General features: G+C 29.5%; 1 protein-coding gene across 2 annotated transcripts; it reads right to left on the bottom strand.

The window, feature by feature from the left end:
• Positions 1-16: 16 nt before the first annotated feature.
• Positions 17-13,722, bottom strand: LOC107455572 (RNA polymerase III subunit RpII33). Of its 2 annotated transcripts, XM_016073193.3 has the most exons (8): positions 13,585-13,722; positions 13,403-13,497; positions 10,130-10,301; positions 9,401-9,529; positions 6,768-6,819; positions 3,971-4,139; positions 1,104-1,141; positions 17-268 (listed from the first exon to the last, which is right to left on the bottom strand). In XM_016073193.3, the coding sequence occupies exons 2-8, from the start codon at positions 13,486-13,488 to the stop codon at positions 87-89; spliced, it is 828 nt and encodes a 275-aa protein (XP_015928679.2). In that variant the 5' UTR covers positions 13,489-13,497; positions 13,585-13,722; the 3' UTR covers positions 17-86. The 2 variants fall into 2 exon arrangements, with proteins under 2 accessions (XP_015928679.2, XP_015928678.2); XM_016073192.3 differs by having other exon boundaries at positions 13,403-13,624.
• Positions 13,723-13,733: the final 11 nt, after the last annotated feature.

Genomic DNA, 13,733 nt, shown 5'->3' with positions numbered 1-13,733 from the left:
GAGAAATGAAACATGCTTAAAACTTCACATCATTTTAATAACTTTATACACATTGAGTTGAAACATTCCTGGAGAGATGAATAAGCTCAGCTGATGGCCAATGCATCTGTTTGCATTTCATGACTCAGCTGTGTCTGAAGGTCACTCAGTTTTTTCTTCAGTATATTGAGGCCGGTCAGTACAATATTTTCTGGCCGAATGGCTCCACACGACTCCACATTGAAAAAGAATTTATTGGGTTTCCCATCAGGAACATACTCAGCTTCAGCTGGAAAGAAAAAAAAAGATTTTGTCTCGAATTTTTTGTCAAGAAGACTTATGATAACTCATCAAAATCAGGGTTCACGCTTAAATGAAAAGAGAAAAATTAAAACTTTTAGTCTTAATTTTAACGGAAAATAATTTTTTGCTATACCCTCTAAATAAGAATATTTTAGTAATCTCAAAGTCTGTATCTAAATTAACTTTAAAATTGACTAAATATTAGTCCAAACTTTTTCCGAACTTCAAAATGCAGGCTTTTCTGAGTATCAAAAAATAGTTTTCCCCATGTTATTAAACAGAAAAGAAATGCATACCATGGAAATTTCAGTACAATCATTTTGATTTTTTTTGCAGTAACTCTTAAAAAATTTGGAAATTAAAAAACTAAAATTTAAAAAAAAACACTTTTTGAGGCACATATTATAAAAACGTTCATCTAAATTAACTCAATAGCTTATTAAGATAAGCAAATAAAAACAATCTGAAAATCATCTGAACCCATTGTTTCAGAAACCATGTTTTTGTCGACATTGGGAATATTTTCTGCGTCAGTATGGCAGATGCAGGCCAGGAGCGTAATTAGACTCGACCAGCCGTCCTCGAGATCTCACTCACCTCGTTGGGAAGAAAGTAACTCTATTTCCTGAGCCATGACATCTCCTCGATTCTTATTTAGTACAGATTTTTTGATGGACACTAAAGATAAGTCTATGTAATAGTCCTAGAGTCGAATGAGACAGATTTAGAATATACCTGTACACACTGCACGTAACTAAATATGGGTTACTTTAAAATAATTGCAATTAAATGTTACTGATTAATTTAAAAACAGAAATTACCTTTATCATCATCAATAGTAGTATATTCACTCTTAGGCCTGCAAACGAAAAACATTCACCATCAATATAATAAAGTTTATATATACATAAACATTATACATAGCTATATGGTTTTTATAGTACATTTAAAACATTTAATTAACATATAAATAAGAATATAAATACAGTATACTCTCGATATTTCGAAAATCTTGTTATGACCAAAAAATATTTTTCCCCTTGTCATTATAGATTTACCTAATGTTAATTTTTTGAATTCCTATGTCGAAGGGTTTCTTTTCAAAACTTTGTTATTTCAATATTTTTTTGAAAATATAAAATGTATTTCTTCAGAAAAATCACAAAGTAAGCCAAATTTTTCAATTTAATTTTGTCTCCCTCTTAAAAATAAAATTACGTATTTAGACTTACAGTCAACTATCATTACATACATATTTATTACTAGTTATTCTTCACGACTTTACTTTTTAGAACATATTTTTCTACTTTTTAGAACATATTTAGTACGGAACTTGCTATCTCGAAAACTTACAATCTAGAAAAAAAAATTGAGATATCAAGAGTTTATTGTATTTGCTTAGGTAAAATTACAATATAAATTTGTTAATGTGTAAAATTAATATTATAAATTTGCTATTTGAAAAATTGTGCATGTTTTTAATGTTAAAAACCTGATTACAAGATTAGCTTCATTAAAATATTACACAGGAGTATAAGATATTTCTTGTTGCTTTGTTGTTATGATCATCTTGATATTACACATATATGCAGTGGTGGCCAAAAGTGTGGACATTTTTTGAAAGTTTCACGTTTTTCAACTTTGTGTGCTTGTAGAATATATTAATTTTCACTTAAATACAAACGTTTATATGTCAAATTGAAGGTAATTTAATAATAAATACAGTATTACAATATCTTAATTACAAAAAATGCTATGCAACTAATAGTAAGATCTTAGATTTGCATTTTTTAAAAGTGATATTTACACAATCAATACTTAGTAGGATAAACCTTATTTTTAAAGACAGCTTCACAGCGTCTTTTCATCGAGTGAACGAGTGTTTGGAGTTCATCTTGAAACCATGCTTTGCATACTTTTGCTGTGTGGCATGGAGCTGAAGACTGCTGAAAAATAAATGGTGCGTTGTTGGGGAAGAGATCCCTGATGGAAGGTATCAAGGTATGGGTTTTTTGTAGTTGCTTCAATGCAATCAGGATGAAGTGCTTCACCTACTCTATGTCTCACATATTTTCTACCATCACTAGCAAAGAGCGATATTTTACTCTCATCGCTCCAGATTACTTGCTTCCATTGATTTTCTGACCATTTAATGTGTTCTTTTGCCCACTTAACTCGTTTTTCGCGTTGCTTTTGATTTAAATATGGTTTTTTCCTTGGAATTCTAGCTTGTAGTCCAAATCCTGATAACCTTCTTCTTATTGTTCTTGAACTTACTGCAATACCCGCTGCATTCATTTCACATCTAATGGCATCTGATGAAATTTTTCTATCTTGAAGGCATAGCCGTTTAATTTTTCTATCGGCAGTAGCACTTGTGCATTTTTTTCGGCCTGATTTGGCTTTATTTTCCACTGATTTCGTTTTTTCATAACGTAAACAGAACTTTCGTACACCAGAACAAGTCACTGAACCACCAACTTGTCTTGCAATTTCAGCATAAGAGAGGCCATTTTCTCTCAATATGACAATTCGGCTTCTTTTTGTAGATGTCCAATTAGTTCTTCTTGTTGATGACATTGTTTAAAATTAGTTTAATTTAAAAAAAAAGGACTTTAAATATTCAAAAACAGCAATACTCTATTTAATTGTACTAATATGCATCAGTATTCCACAACATATATATTATATATCAAATATTTCCACAACAATAACTCTTTTACCATCCAAATAACCTAAACTATAATTACAGACATTTGATTAGTCCTAAGAAGCGATAGTTTGTGATTGGCTAGTACGCTTTTATTACAAAATACGTCCTTATTCAAAACGATTTGTGTTTGTTTGTTCTATTAAAATGAGCACAACTTTTTTGTAATACAGATATTGTAATACTGTATTTTTTATTAAATTCTACATTAAATTATCTTCAATTTGATAAATAAACGTTTGTATTTAAGTGAAAAACTAATATATTCTACAAGCACACAAATTTGAAAAACATGAAACTTTCAAAAAATGTCCACACTTTTGGCCACCACTGTGTGTGAGAGAGAGAGTCTGATCATATAGAGCAAAAATTATTTTTGTCTAACATCATTCTACTCTTTAATTCTACGTTCTTAATTTCAATTTCTAGATTAGTCCTTTGAAATTGTGATTGATTTTCATAAATATGCTGAAGAAACCTTTTATTAATTAGGATTTTTTTATCATAATATTATTTTATTACCATCGTTGAACCGCCGACTTAATTTAGAGTTTACGACTATTAATGCTCAACTCTGTAGCCATGTCATTTTGAACCCAATCCAGAAGACAATGGAACTCCTGGATCAAGTATTAGGAGAAATTTGCCTTCGTGAAGGACTTTTTGATGGAGCTAACCCGCATTTGCGTTACAAAGACCACGAGAACCTCCCACGGTTAGCCTGATGGCAAGGAGGCTCTACCCCATGATCCGTCTACCACTGAGGATATTTTACACCAGCGCTATGGTCAGTGTGAGCTGGGTGCAGAATTCATACCGGGTGCTGAATTTGTATCGCAGTCACAGCAGAATTCGAACTCGGTGATTGGAAGTCGAACGCTCTATCTCCTGAGCCATCATAGCTCTAGAAGAGTATTAGAGATAACAGTCTTTTTAAATTGAATTCTGATAGAAGATGTGGAAAAATAAGAAGCATACCATTCTTCAGGCCTGGGATATGTTGTATGACGAAATGCATTGTCAGGATCATATTCAAATGCCACACCACACGTTGGATTCCATTTTGCATGCTCCTTAGCAAATCCTTTTTTAGCATATGCTCTCGCTTTCACCTCTTGACCTTTACGTAGTTTAACAATGAGGATATCTAATAAATTATAAAAGAGGCTTTTTTCAATAATGCACAACATCAATAAAAAAGTTTCTAAAACACCAGATTTTTCAAAAAATGAAATAAAATAATAAGCACCTTATAAACACTTCTTAAGCACTCAAAAAATATTTTTATCTCTTTCCAAAAATTATAACTAGGATATGTGCCGTAATAAAAATGATTTTTTTCTACCGTTAAAAGTTCTTAGTTTATAAACATAAAACAAATAAAATTAAAAACACTTTCAAAAAATTTACAAAATCATGATAAAACTTATAAACTTCATTTATAAACGCAAAATCAATAAACTTCGAAAACATTTTCAAAATCTTTACACAAACATGATAGAAAAATTAATTTTTACTATTTTATTAAAATAATATTAGTTATTCTATTGTTTAAAGCTCTTAACTTATAAACATAAAATCAATAAAATTCGAAAACATTTTCAAAATCTTTACATAAACATGATAGAATAACTAATTTCTGATGAATATCGAAGAGAAAATTGTGAAAATCGTGAATTTTTTTCTTTTCGTAATTTAGAACGACAATCGATACGGCAAAGAAAAAAAAACTCTTTTTAAAAGACAGAAAATTAAGCATCTTTTACAAACCCCATATAAAAAAAAGCACCTGCCAGCACTTTTTAAAAAATGCTACGCATCCTGTGAAATAAAAGCAAAAAAAACTTACAATGAATAGGTAGTGTATCTACCACTACAAAAATATAATTCCACTTCACTAGTGCATACGACATATTAACTCGTTTCTAGGGTGGGGTACTCGATTCTTTTCATAGACGAAGGTCGACATTGTCGATAACGACTCTTCCCACAGAACACATGAAATTATGAGGATTTAAACACGTTTATTTAAGCGAAAAACATAGATGCTAATATGAAAAGAAAAAATCCAAATAGATCTTTATGAAATACATTTTTACGAGAACCACACAAAAGCTTTAAATGATTCGAGGCAGACAAAACTACATTTAATGGCAAGTGTGGGGTATCTCGATCCTGATGGGTTGTCGACATGTGGCATTTGTTTACGTTAGCAACTGTTCTTTCCATTCATTCTATTTCAAGTAAGCCAAGCTTGTCAAGTACCAATTCTCTTAAGTAACATAGCCTATATTCTTTCACAAAGATTTCAATTCTTTCACTATATGTTTACACAAACACGGGCAAGAAGTTGCCAGGTACACAAAACAAAAAAAAATCATGCTTATAATAAACAAACATTAAATCTCAGTAAAGTAAAAGAAGTAGACGTGAAAGAATTATATTTCAACTCATTGGATGTGCTCTGTTTTTAATTTACATAAAGTTGATTAACATTTTAAGTTATGTAGAGAAACTTTGCTCAACTTCAATACTCCATATTGATGATAAAGATTAGCTGAAGCTGACGTCATAGGTCACATGTGTCATAATATGTGGTTTTCTTGAAATGCAAGTACCAAATTCTGGAAAATTTTCGTTATCGAATTCATAATATTAAACAAAAAATTAAATAAATTAATTTTAAAATTTCCAATTAGTTTATTTGAATGAAAAGTGTTTAACGTAAGATACACTGAATACACAGTGTTTACAAACATAGAAAAAATTTAGATGTCAGGACCAATTTTAGTGAATAGAAAGTAGCATGAACGTTTTTTGCTTTTATGTTGAATTCAAATAAAATATTGAGAGTCAGATAGAACATTTGAGGCGAACTCGGATCAATAGAACCTTAAAAAAAATATTATTTCAATTCTACAATGATTACCTTCTGGGGCTTGTTGAAGAAATTGCAGGATGTAACTATATATTAAAGTGTAATGATGCTGTCGCAGTTTTCCATTGTTGTCAGCACATTTTTACTGGCCAGAAAATCATATTGCGTTTTAAGAACGTGAAAATACAAATCGCGATATTGAGATTTAAGAATGCAAAAATACAAATCGCGACATTGGGTATTTAAATCACGTGAATAAGAATCTCGATGAACGATGCAGCTTTTAAATGAGGTAAATACGAAAATCCATGCTTTATATTAAAATCGCGTGAATATGATTCACAATATTAGAGGATTCCATCATAGTTTCAAATATTAAAACAGTGAACATCCAACAAACGGACTAGGTTTTTAATTGGTAGAAATCCCCAAATTAATGGTCTTGAAAATTGTTTTACCAGAATTCCCTTTAAAAAAATAACCAGCCCTACTCTTAATTTTTAGACCTGGAATACAATCACCTATGATTAACCATTGCAGTTCACATAAAAAATAATAAAAAAAATTCTGTTAAAGGTAATTTTATCCAGTTTATTTACGTAGGTTTTCTAATGGCTTTCAATTATATTTCTATAAAAAATTTGATTTTTTTTAGCAGTCAAGATAGAAAGGTGTTCACGCCATAAAGTTTTTGCTTTGCTCTCTTCATTAAGTGGAAAAAATTCAGCTCTTCGTTTCGTCTACCTGCTTACAAATGAAAATATACAGTAGATAAAAAAAGAAAATCCTGGTAAAAAAAAATTAGAGTTTGATTAAAAAAAACATAGAAAAGGGTAAGGGGAAAAATTTAATCAACACCAAATATGCAAGTAATTAAATTTAAATATTCCCAATTACCATCAGTTCCACAATATTCACTGGTATCATCTTCCCTATGTCTGGAAGTTACCTACAAAAATTAAAGTTGTTATATAGGATATAAAAGTAAATATTAAAACACAAAAAAATTAATAAATACATAAATCTGCCATTTATAAAATTTATAGTTTAAACAATAATGATGTCACTTAAAAGTGAATAATAAACATTTAAAAAAAAAAGAAAGAAAACTTGAACTATGAAATATTTCCATATTATTTTTGTACGACAGTCATAGTTATAAAAATAAAAAACAACAAATTGAGCATATGAAATACACAAGAAAGAAAATACGGTACAGGATTGCAAAACAGAATCTGAAAGAAAAAAAATGAAAGGTTAAATGATGAACACAAAAAGAAAAAAAAAGACTTTCAAACACAGAATATTTTATAACAGTGATTCTGCTAGACTTTGGAAGCTACAGGCTCTTAGGATCCATGACTTTCAAATTTTCTTTTTTACTAAATGTGCGGCATCCAATTTAAAACAACATAAATCTTTCCTAACATTCTAAATTTTCAAGAATTTCGAAATTCCATGCAAAATAAAATAAATTAATATTTCAAACGATGTTTTAAAAATTGTGAATAAAAAAATCTAGAGAAGAGAGGCAAAGATAGTCTTCGAAGAAAACATAAAAAACTATTTGTTATATTGAGAAATCAATGAATTCTTTATCTATTAATATGCACACTTATATGGATTCCATCCGTCGATAAACAGCAAGGAATTTTTAAAAAGGAAAAAATTAGATTTGAAATCACAGTTTTTAATTAGAACTGAATCACTTGTATCAAGGAAAAGCATCCATGAAAATTGATACTCTGGATCATTTTCACCTTCTATTTTTAATCTAGAATATTTTTTTCTCTTTGAAGTTTGGTTTAATTCTGTCAACATAAAACTGCTAGGATGCCATTCTGTGTTTTTTTTCCTCGATGGAGAATTACAAATCTTTTTCTGTGTCCGTACTACAGTTTTTGCTGACGAGTTATAGCGCAGGATCTCTGTCATAGTCAAACTTCAACTACATTTGAATAACAATTAAACAAGAAAAAGTCTGATAACCTTCAAAATAATAAAACATAAAAACTAATTTTGTACCTCAAAAGCTAAAATCATGAGTTTACAATCACAGAAACCTGAGGTTAAGGATATTACTTTATAATTGTTAAGGAAAATATTAAATAATTTTAAAAAATAGTTTATTTAGTGAGTCCTTTCAATAATTCTGGTGATCAAATCAATTGAACTAAAGATGAAAATCCTTATTTGATGAAATAATTCTGTCACCCTGGAAAATATATATATTGAAGAAAATAATTTTTTCTACAGAAGTTTCTTCTTTGCACTTTTTCCTCTCTTTAGTTACGACAATGAAGCACATAAAGAAGCATTTTCCGTGCAAGAATACTTGCTTCAGCCACTAGACCTTCATCTATTGGCTCAGTAAAAATAAAAAACAGAAAATTGTTGATGAGAAAATTATATTATTTGAAGAAAATGCACATTTTATTTTGTGGGACAATCTTGCAACTAAATTTCTAATGCTGTAGATTTAAAGCTGTAAGAACAATGAATAAACATTTGATATATCCTAATTATATATAGAAATATAGTAGACTAAGTTTTATTTTATCACTGTTATTAAGCAGCCTACCCAATTTTGAGTTTACGACAGTTTAAGTTCCACAACATAGCCTTATAATTTTTAACCAGATCCAGACGGCAAAGGAACACCTGGATAAAGTATTGGAAAAAATTTGCCTACACTTTTTAAAGGAAATAAACCGTATTTGCATTACATAGAGAGGAAAACCATGAAAACCTCACATGGTTAACTTAAAGGCAAAGGGACTCTAACCCATGATTTGTCTACCTCTCAGGATATTTTACATCAGTACTGTGGTCTGAGCAAGCCAGATGCAGAATTATTATCGAACTGCCATCGCTGGGATTCGAACCTGAGTCACCTCATTGAAGGCGAGTGCTCTATCCCCTGAGCCACCATGATTGAATAGACTAAATTTACAATTTTGAGCTCCAATTTAATAGTATCCATGACATTTGATTTATATTTGGATCATTCTAAAATTTTAGGTCAAAATGATATAGGCCCACTGCCTGTTATTTAGCTTCATTTACAACATGCAGCACAAAGTATACCCTTTCTTCATTAGAAAAAAGATTTCATATGAGTGGATCTGAGCCATGATGACTCAGGGGATAGAGAGTTCATCTACCAATGAGGAGCACCGGGTTCGAATCCCAGCGATGGCTGGTCGATACGCCCACATCCGGCTTGCACTGAACACTGTGGTGACGTAAAATATCCTCAGTGGTAGACGGATCATAGATTAGAGTCCGCTTGCTGTCAGGCTAACCATGGCAGATTTTCGTGGTTTTCCTTTCCATGTAAAACAACATGCGGGTTGGTTCCATCAAAAAGTCCTTTATGAGGGTAAAATTTCTCCCAATACTTGATGCAGGAGCTTCCTTGTCTTCCAGATTGGTTTCAAAACAAGGAAGGCTATAAAGTAGTAGTAAACCCAAAAAATTGGGTCAGCTGTTCAGCAACGGATATAAAATAAAATATGAGTGTATCTTACTGGGACTACTTTAGGATCACTTGATTTCATATCAGCAGTTGTAACATGACGAGTTTGTTCTTCGTTGCATTTCACATCCAGTGTGAATTCAATGGAGCAGTCAGGGCAAAAATCTATACAGGTGCAATCCTAAATTAAAATATTAACAAAGGCTATGAAAAATGAAAATTAATAAAGGGTCATCGTTGGGATGAAACAAATAGTTTTTGGCATAGAGGTTAAATAACAAATTCAATTAAAATGCACATTTGTCTGACAAATACTGAGCTTAATTGCGCTTAAAAACATATATGATTTTTAAAATCCATTCCGAATTCTTGTATATTACAATTAAAATTCCCTCAAAACATTTTTTCAGTATTACTTTACATACACATTTAAAAAGTATAAGGCTATATTTGACTTCAAATTACTAAAAGGTGCAACACTTTTTTTTATTAGAATTTAGTACAAAAATTTAACTTTTCAGCTTAAAATTTCATTTCATTTTATTTTTTTATCAAACGCAATAGCAGCATAAAAGTTTTTTTTTATGTATATTAAATTGCATACTAAAAAGAATATATAATAATTAGTCTTAGGCATTATATGCAACTCGCTAGTTCAAATATGAATATTTTTACAAATATGTAGATGTAAATTTTAGGTTCATAATACATGCTTTGTTGTGGTAATTTTATCCATGATCATAACTGTCAAAAACTTGCCACCCTAGCTTCATTCACTTACTCTGGAGTATTGCATTTTATCTACAACATCGTCACTTGTGAGGGGAATCAAGCCAAGGCGATGAGCGATAAATTCATCATGTAAGACAGAAGAATTAGCTTCCAATTGAACCCAATCAATGGCCAACATTGGAACCTCAGCAATGAAAACTCTACGAAGGCTATTTGCAACACTAAAAGAAATAAAACAAGATAAAATAATTAAAATAATAATTATTAAAACGCTTAATGCTATTTTTCTTCTTTTGTTTCATTCTATTGAAGGCAGAGAACAATCTGAACAAACCGGTGATTAAAAATTTGCAACTGTTAATAAAAAAATGCTTCTTTCTTCATTTAATGTAAAATACTATTATTTAAAAACTAACTATTTTGAATAATCTTTAAGCTAATGATTGACTTATCAAACGAATAATTTTGTAATTGTGTGGTCATTTTTCCAGTTCTATTGTTTAATTATTCCAGTTTCATTGGTAAAAATTCCATAAAAAATTATAAAAATAAATAAATAAATAAAGACGAGACAAAATGATGGAAGCGATTTCACTCTCCTCTAAGAGATTTCTAGGCAAAATTACCTCCAAACATTTTGAAAAATTATAACAATTTTCTGTATTTATAATATATTAAACTGGAAATAGGTTTTTTTTATAACTGATTAATCTCTTCAGACCTCAGTCAATTCTAATAGTGTTTTTAAAATTTTATAACAGGCTGGCAAATAGTTAAAAGACTAAAAATGTTGTGTAAGCCTTTAAAACAAAACAAAAAAAAAGCAATTAAGGAAGTTATATATGCTTGTAGAATTATATAAGATAGCATAGGTTTGATTCACAAGAGAAAGATGTTTTGCTGTTTGATTATTTAAAATTATTTCAATTTTTATCTCTTAATTAATGGGACTCTAAATCAGCACTCTAAATAGCTTAACACTCCATATAATAAATACAAAACTACTAATCGTAACATTTTCTCAAGAATTTTTATGTTTTCTTTATTATTCTATTTACAAGTTTCAATGACAAATCACACAATATTAATTCTTTGCTTTAAATTTATTGATGTACAATAATTTATATTGTCAAAATAATTACAACTTGTAGGAAATTTTTAGCCAAATAATTAAAATTGCAACATACACATGATGCACTCCCAGAAATTTAGTTTTTCAAAGGGGGGATGCAAATAGAAAAAAATCATTAAATATTTCTATTTTTTTTTATATTCAAATAAAGCATTTTCTCATCTGTTAACAGAAATTTCCAAATACAAGTTCAATGCTCCGGGAAACCAGAAAACCGGGGGAAATTTTGCTCGGTTTTCCAGCCATTTTAAACTAAAACGATTATGAAGAAAAAAACGGAAATTGGACTTATCCTTGAAGTTGAGTAAAGGAAAATGAGAGGAAGGGGAGAATTTTTTTCCCCGTTTACCAAGGGAAGCCCCTGTTTACCATTTCTTCCGTGACTTTGAAGATCTTCAGATCGAGAGGAGGCAGGGAAGGGATGAATGTTTTATTTTCTCCTTTAGGCCGTCAATCAAACTCAAAGGAGTGGCATGTTGATTTCATTTTCGCTTTGATTTACGAGGGGGTGGGGGAAATGCATTGCACATGCATATCAGTGAACAGAAAATGAAAGAGAAAAATATATTTATCTATGTGACATTGATTAACAAAAAAAAAATGTGTTTTTATAAAAAAAATAAAAGAATTGTTTATTAATTTAAACATACGATTATTTTATGAAGCAGATGGCAGTTTTGTTTTTTGATTCCACTATACTTTTGTTTTTATTTTTTTCTTTTCACAATAAATTTCGCACTCAATAAATTAATTCTTTTTATTCATCAATTTTATCATTAGGTTTTTGTTTCCATCTTTTTTTAAAAATTTCGTTGATCTTATTGATCTTGCCTTGTTCCGGGTTTTAATATTTATGTTAGTGCCTTTTTTAACTATCGTTTCAGTTCGATAATTTTCATTTAGATTAATAAGTTTTCCTTTTATTTTATCGTTTTCCCTCCCGGATAATTAGGTATGAAATATATTGCATTACTTAATCATTGATTTTGTTTATATTAGTTAATTTAGGAATTGAAATTATTTTTAAAAAATAAACATGAGAATTTTGTATTTTTTAAAATTGTTTTTCTTGTCGAAACTTGCAAAAAAATTTTTTTATTCTTTTAAATGTTATTTTTCTACAATTTTTTTCTTTTCTTTTTAAATTTAGGAATGCTTTTCTTTTTTTCTCTTACTTTAAAATGTGTTACACTTTTTCTTTGTAATTTGGGTTCCATAAAGCATCGGTTCACGACAATTTTTGGTGAAAACCGGGAAATTCAGACATCCGGGATAGCGAAGGTCCCGAACATCCCGGATAATTCATTCTCTACTGTACTAACAATGACAATATTAAATAATATTGAAGTATTGCTATACAATTTATAGGTCAAGTGCTTATTTGCATGTTAAATGGAGCTTTAAAGTAAAATAAAAAGCATAGATAAAGTATACAGTCCTTATAATTATGTAAGCACATTTTAGGAACAAAAGTGGATGTTTTTGAATTATTATCGAGAACACTAATTAATAGAAATACTATGAAATACTTCTGAATAGTTTATTTAATATCAATCAATGGCTTAGAATATTATCTAGTATATTATATTGAGAAATAAAAAAAAAATCGATTTTTGACCAAAAAAAAAAAAATCTGTTTTTCCAACACTTGTTTAAATTATGTAAAATAACGTCTAAAGTTAATTATATTCAGCACACAAATGACTTGAAATAATAAAAGGTTAAAAATTATTCTATACCAATTAATACATCAAGAAAATATTAATAAACACAAGAAGTTTAAATTGAACAAAACATTTTAGACAAAAATATTCTGTTTATATGACATTTAATATAATATCTTGAGGAGTACACAGACATGAAAATTTTCAGCACCTGGTTTCACAGTCTAAAAATTTCAGAGAACAGTTTGGTAATATTTAATCATGGGGAAATACGATAATAATATTAAGTGATTCAATAATCGTGAAATTCAATAATCATCGTCAAACGTTAGGATGCGAAGCAAAAGAAATATGAACAAAATCAAAAATACATAATCAAATATATAACTAAGAACAAGCGAATGCCATATCAACCAAAATTAACAAAAGTGCAATTCTAGACAAATCAAATGTATAAAAATTAACTAAAAAAATTGCAAATTTTTTTTTAAACAAAACAACTTCTCGATAAAATAGTTTGAATCACCTTAAATCAGTGTCTTCAATAATGAATTTAACATTTTCTTCTGTTAAATCACTGAGCTGTACCGAAGGTTGGTTAGCGTAGGGCATTTTCTTCCCCTGAAGAAATAGTATTGGGTATTACTAACTTTGACACACAATTTAATATTACGAAAAAGAAATTAGAGATGAAAAACTGAAAATTACAAGAAAGGAATATTCGAGCACAAACAAATAATAGCGAACGTTTTTCAAACACAAACAAATTGCGGACTTCTTTTCAATTTGCTAGGAGATAAACAGCTTTAGGCTATCTATTTCTTTTACAATTTACCTCTAATAAAGCTTTTTCTGCT

Source organism: Parasteatoda tepidariorum, chromosome 9 (assembly GCF_043381705.1).
Source record: "Parasteatoda tepidariorum isolate YZ-2023 chromosome 9, CAS_Ptep_4.0, whole genome shotgun sequence".
In the NCBI taxonomy this organism is placed as follows: Eukaryota; Metazoa; Arthropoda; class Arachnida; order Araneae; family Theridiidae; genus Parasteatoda; species Parasteatoda tepidariorum.
This window is presented reverse-complemented; position numbering and strand designations above follow the sequence as displayed.